General features: G+C 40.7%; 1 protein-coding gene across 1 annotated transcript; it reads left to right on the forward strand.

Annotated features, from left to right (window-relative positions):
• The first annotated feature begins 208 nt into the window (after positions 1 to 208).
• Positions 209 to 2,675, forward strand: LOC131167949 (GDSL esterase/lipase At5g14450). The gene is made up of 5 exons (XM_058127031.1): positions 209 to 605; positions 747 to 956; positions 1,051 to 1,223; positions 1,515 to 1,788; positions 1,927 to 2,675. The coding sequence occupies exons 1-5, from the start codon at positions 359 to 361 to the stop codon at positions 2,181 to 2,183; spliced, it is 1,161 nt and encodes a 386-aa protein (XP_057983014.1). The 5' UTR covers positions 209 to 358; the 3' UTR covers positions 2,184 to 2,675.
• Positions 2,676 to 5,226: the final 2,551 nt, after the last annotated feature.

Genomic DNA, 5,226 nt, shown 5'->3' on the forward strand with positions numbered 1-5,226 from the left:
CAAACGCCTTACCCTAAGAAGCTTGAGCTTTGCACCACTATGATTTTTTAAAGTATTTTGTCCTCATTTTTAGCACGTGGACAAGCCAGCCCTCTTCTTTCAAACGCAAGTCTTGTTGTCACCGACATATCCTCCAATATACTTTGTCACACTTCTGGTGTCATCCTGCAGACCCTTAACTCTTACACTACCAACAACACTTGATGGCCTCAGACATGTATCATCCCAAAATCATTAGTGTGAAGTAGAAAAGAACAAGGTCTATGCTGCCATATATCAACATTTCTCCCTGCAGAAATCGGTGATCTTTCTTTACAAGTGAGTGGGTGTAACTTGGAAGTGCCAAGCGTAGAGTTCAATGGCGACATCAAGAGTTTTAGTGGCTGGGATTTTGGTTTCGATATGGACTTTTAGTACCCTGGGAGGGGAGGTGCTGGGTTTCTCACCCTGTCAGTTTCCAGCCATTTACAACTTTGGTGACTCGAACTCTGACACCGGTGGTATATCAGCAGCATTTTGGCCAACAACGCCACCGAACGGCGAATCATTCTTCCATGGCCCAGCAGGAAGGGCCAGCGATGGACGTCTTATTGTAGACTTCATAGGTAAATAATACATAAATTTTCATGACTACAACGAAACTCTTTTGTTACATACCATCTATATTTAGCAAACATATTTCTAAGAGATCAGATTTGGCTATGGATAAACAGATGAAATTACTAACAGAGTTGGTTTTTATGCAGCTGAGCACCTGGGCTTGCCATACCTGAGTGCATACCTGAACTCTGTTGGGGCGAATTTTCGGCATGGCACGAATTTTGCTACAGGAGGATCAACAATTAGACGGCAGAATGAAACCTTCTTTGAGCATGGAGTTAGTCCGTTCTCCCTTGACATCCAAATCGTGCAGTATGATCACTTCAAACAAAGAACTAGTGATCTCTACAGCCAAGGTGATCCCAAGAATCATCCTTGAATAAAAAATGCTTATCCAGCTAATTGATTTTCCAGTTTGACAAAACAAATTGTTTGTTTATGATTTTTCAGCCAAGAAATCCTCCAATAAAATGGGTCTCCCACTACCACAGGACTTCTCAAAGGCTCTTTACACATTTGATATTGGGCAAAATGATCTTGCTGCTGGATTTCGGACTCTGAGCATGGAGCAACTCAAGATGACTATCCCAGATATGGTTAACCAATTAGCTCGGGCAGTCGAAGTAAGTTGCACCATTCCATAGTCAAAAAAGTAAAAAGCAATGGAAGTATTATACGTCTTAAATCAATTCTCTCAAGGAAATAAAGAAAAAAAAATACATCTGTTATTGAGAGTAAAATTTTTTTCTGAAAAAAAAAATAATGTTATTGTGGCATTAATTGTCAGAATGCTACGACTCACAAGTCACAATCCCCCTTACCATTTTCCTTTCCCACCTTCTCTTACCGAACACAGAAAGGGTTGCAAGAACTGAGTGTACCTAATGCGTTTAATTGCTCCATGTGTATGGTAGAATCTATATCAACAAGGAGCAAGGACATTCTGGATACAAAACACAGGTCCCATTGGCTGCTTGCCAGCATCTGTGATGTACATCACTAATCCACCACCTGGCTTTCTCGACCAAAATGGCTGTGTCAAGGGACAGAATGACATGGCTGCAGAGTTCAACAGACAGCTCAAGGATAAAGTGATTAAATTGAGAACCCAGCTCCCACAAGCTGCAATAACATATGTGGATGTCTTCAGTGCAAAGTATGGGCTAATCAGTAATGCAAAGAGAGAAGGTGATCTTCATCACAGAAGCTCACAATCTTATAATCTACGATGTCACTTTATAGTCCAAGATGCTAGATACTGAAAAAATTTTCAGTCCTGTGCATAAACACCACAGTGAATGCCTAACAGTTTCTTTTTCAACCCAGGATTTTTTGAACCACTGAAGATCTGCTGTGGATATCATCATCCAGATGGGCATGTCTGGTGCGGACAGAGAGGCTTTGTGAATGGTACAGAGGTGTTGGGTGCTTCTTGTGGTGATCCTTCGGCATTTATTAGCTGGGACGGAGTACACTACTCTCAAACTGCAAATCACTGGGTTGCAGATCATATACTGATGGGTTCACTGTCAGATCCTCCAATTCCAATTGCCCAAGCATGTCAGAAGCATTTGCAAGCATGATCACACCCACAGCCCATTTCCTTTCTCTTTAGCGTTTCTTCTTCTTCATCTTCTTAGTTCAAATTATCTGTGTATTACGGGGAACAGAAATGTAAGAAACTGACATCGAAATGAAATTAGTATCTCTTCTGTTTCACTGTTTTCACACATCATGGAGACCAGGTTCTCGTGTCTCGCATCAGGACCAGGAACAGAGGTGTTGGGTGCTTGTTGTGGTGATCCTTCAGCATTTATTAGCTGGGACGGAGTACTCCGCTCTCAAACTGCAAATCACTGGGTTGTGATCGTAAACTGATGGGTTCACTGTCAGATCCTCCCATTCCAATTGCCCAAGCATGTCAGAAGCATTTGCAAGCATGATCACACCCACAACCCATTTCATTTCTCTTTAGCTTTTCTTCTTCTTCTTCATCTTCTTAGTTCAAATTATCTGTGTATTACCAAGTAAGAACAGAAATTTAAGAAACTAACATCGAAATGAAATTAGTATCTCTCCTGTTTCACTGTTTTCACACATCATGGAGACCAGGTTCTCGTGTCTCGCATCAGGACCAGGAACTTTTGTTTTGAGGACAAAACTGATTACCTGGCATTGCACTGTAACCTTCTACTTGACATATGGAGGTTTTTATCTTACTATGCCTCTAGTCAGAATATTATTATGATTCAGAACATGCCATGCAGAAACAGTGCCGCCTTCAGAACATGATTCAGATGTCATTCTCATGCAAACAAGGAAACATCAATTTTGTGTTCATCAAAATGCCATGGTTTTCATTCAGCTCAAGCTCAAAGCATCAAACATTTTCAATTCAATAGGATTCAGAAGGAAAGATTGTAAATAGCAATATGATAACAAAGATTTTTTGTCATTAAAATATAGAAAAAGAATTTGCTCACCCAGTACTCTTCTTGGGCATGCACTTTCCGTCCTACTACCTTCTAATGTTGCAGTCATCCATCTCAATCAACTTCTGATCATATCACCGACTTTTCTAGCTGGACATTCTCACATTGCATTTATCTAAATCCTACAGTTTCTATTTGAACATTTTATCCGTTTTAACCATTCTGATCTAAACTTTATTAATCTTAGGGCAAAAGACACTCACCTACCCTGAGGTTTGACTAAAAGGCAGAGACCTCCCCTAAGGTTTCAAATACCACAAACCTCTCTTGAGGTTTAAAAATGTGACAACACCCCCCACCCCAAACTCTGGAGGTTTGCTAAAAAGACACAGAACTCCCCTCAAAAAGCTTGTCTTTCTGTAAAATACAAAGGGAGGTTTGTGTCTTTTTGACAAACCTCCGCCCGCGCCCCCCCGGGGGGGGGGGGGGTATGTCCTTGGAACTTTTGAAACCTCAAGAGAGGTCCTTGGAATTTTGAAACCTTAGGGGAGGTCATTTTCTTTTTTTCAAACCTCAAGGGACGTTAGTGTCGTTTGCTCTTAATTTTATGTGCACGTTCTTCTTCTTGCCCAACATTTTGTAGCACAAAGTACGACTAGCCAATTAATTGGTGATGCATCAATAGCTAACAAGAGATGGGTCTCCAGCTACTAACCAAACCAAAAGGGGGCCCAACTGTCCCATGCCACGGCATTCCTAATGCTTCAAAGACCTAAACTGCAAACCCGTGGCCTATAAAATATATTATAGCCTGCAATGACACTTATGTTGACCCAAGTGCCACCTCTACGTTCACATCACAACTCAACCAAACCATGTTGCTTGCCACACAAGAAGGCACCATTTGTGAACTTCAAGGCCCCAAAGCAAACCATCTGGGCTCTATTCTCATACTCTTTATGTACACAAAATGAAGCTGACCATTATCCTAACGGGGTGGTTGGTTCATGACATAAAAAATATTCCCATGAAAGGACATCCCAAGAGTTTTTTTCTTGGGAACAGGATGCCTGCCCTCAAGGCCTAAGGGGGCGTTTGGTTCATGACATCAAAAATATTCCCATGAAATGACATCCCAGGAGTCTATTTCCTGGGAACAGGATGCCTACCCTCAAGGCTTTGTTTCGTTGTTGTTATTGTTGTTGTTGTTGAATTCTAAGGGGTCGTTTGGTTCATGACATAAAAAATATTCGCATGAAATGACATCCTGGGATGCCTACCCTCAAGTCTTGGTTTTGTATTGAACACAAAAACCTACTAAGAATACGTACTTAATTAAATCCATGTCCTAAAATTATTCAACAATCATAAATTCAAAAAATTTAACACTTAATCAGTTGACCGAAATAATTAAGGGCACTATAGTGTCTAATTATTAATTATTATGTTAAATTATCATAATGCAACAACAATATTTATTTATTTTACTAATAATATACTATTTTGATTGAAGGTCTTGCTAAGGGCAGTGCCTTGGCTTTCAGTCTAGGGGGTAGCGAGAGACACTGCAAAGACCCAAATGAACTCCTGTATGACCTGGGTTTGGAACTTGTGAATCCTAAATTGGGTTTGAGTCCTAAAACTTACGAGAGGAGGAAGAAGAAAGTATAGGAAGAACTAAAAAATTTGATTTCTTCTATCAATTATGGCGGTGGAAAGGGAACAAGGAGAGAGGGTAAACGAGTTAAATTATGAAGATTGTAAGTTGGAATGTTAGGAATCTTGAGGATGTTAGGAATAGAAGCTTGGTTAGAAAGGTTTTTATTAGGAGTTCTCCTGACATCGTTTTGATTCAAAAGACTAAAGCTTGAATTAGTTGATGGGAAGGTTGTTAGGGAAATTTGGAAGGGCACAATAAGGACTAAGTCTTTTTACCCTCTCAGGATTGGCGAGGGGCATTCTAACGGTATGGGATACCCATACCATATCCATAGTGGACAGCCTAGCGGGTTTCTTTCCTTTCTCTGTCTTTGTTAGAGGTGAGAGACCAGAGCCAAGGTGGCTTTCTTCAGTCTATGGTCAGTCTATGGTCCTTCTAGACTTTCTCTAGGGAGCTCCTTCTGGGACGAGCGATATTATGTCTCAGATTTTTGTTCTCGTAAGTGGACAGTAGCAGGCAATTTCAATGCAGTGA

Source organism: Malania oleifera, chromosome 11, assembly GCF_029873635.1.
Source record: "Malania oleifera isolate guangnan ecotype guangnan chromosome 11, ASM2987363v1, whole genome shotgun sequence".
NCBI lineage: Eukaryota > Viridiplantae > Streptophyta > Magnoliopsida > Santalales > Ximeniaceae > Malania > Malania oleifera.

Bases quoted from the DNA above. Each gene is read 5' to 3' on its own strand.
- LOC131167949 (XM_058127031.1), top strand. From the start codon at position 359: ATGGCGACATCAAGAGTTTTAGTGGCTGGGATTTTGGTTTCGATATGG. The intron at 606-746 runs GTAAATAATACA...GTTTTTATGCAG, and splicing joins TCTTATTGTAGACTTCATAG to CTGAGCACCTGGGCTTGCCA. The intron at 957-1,050 runs GTGATCCCAAGA...ATGATTTTTCAG, and splicing joins TAGTGATCTCTACAGCCAAG to CCAAGAAATCCTCCAATAAA.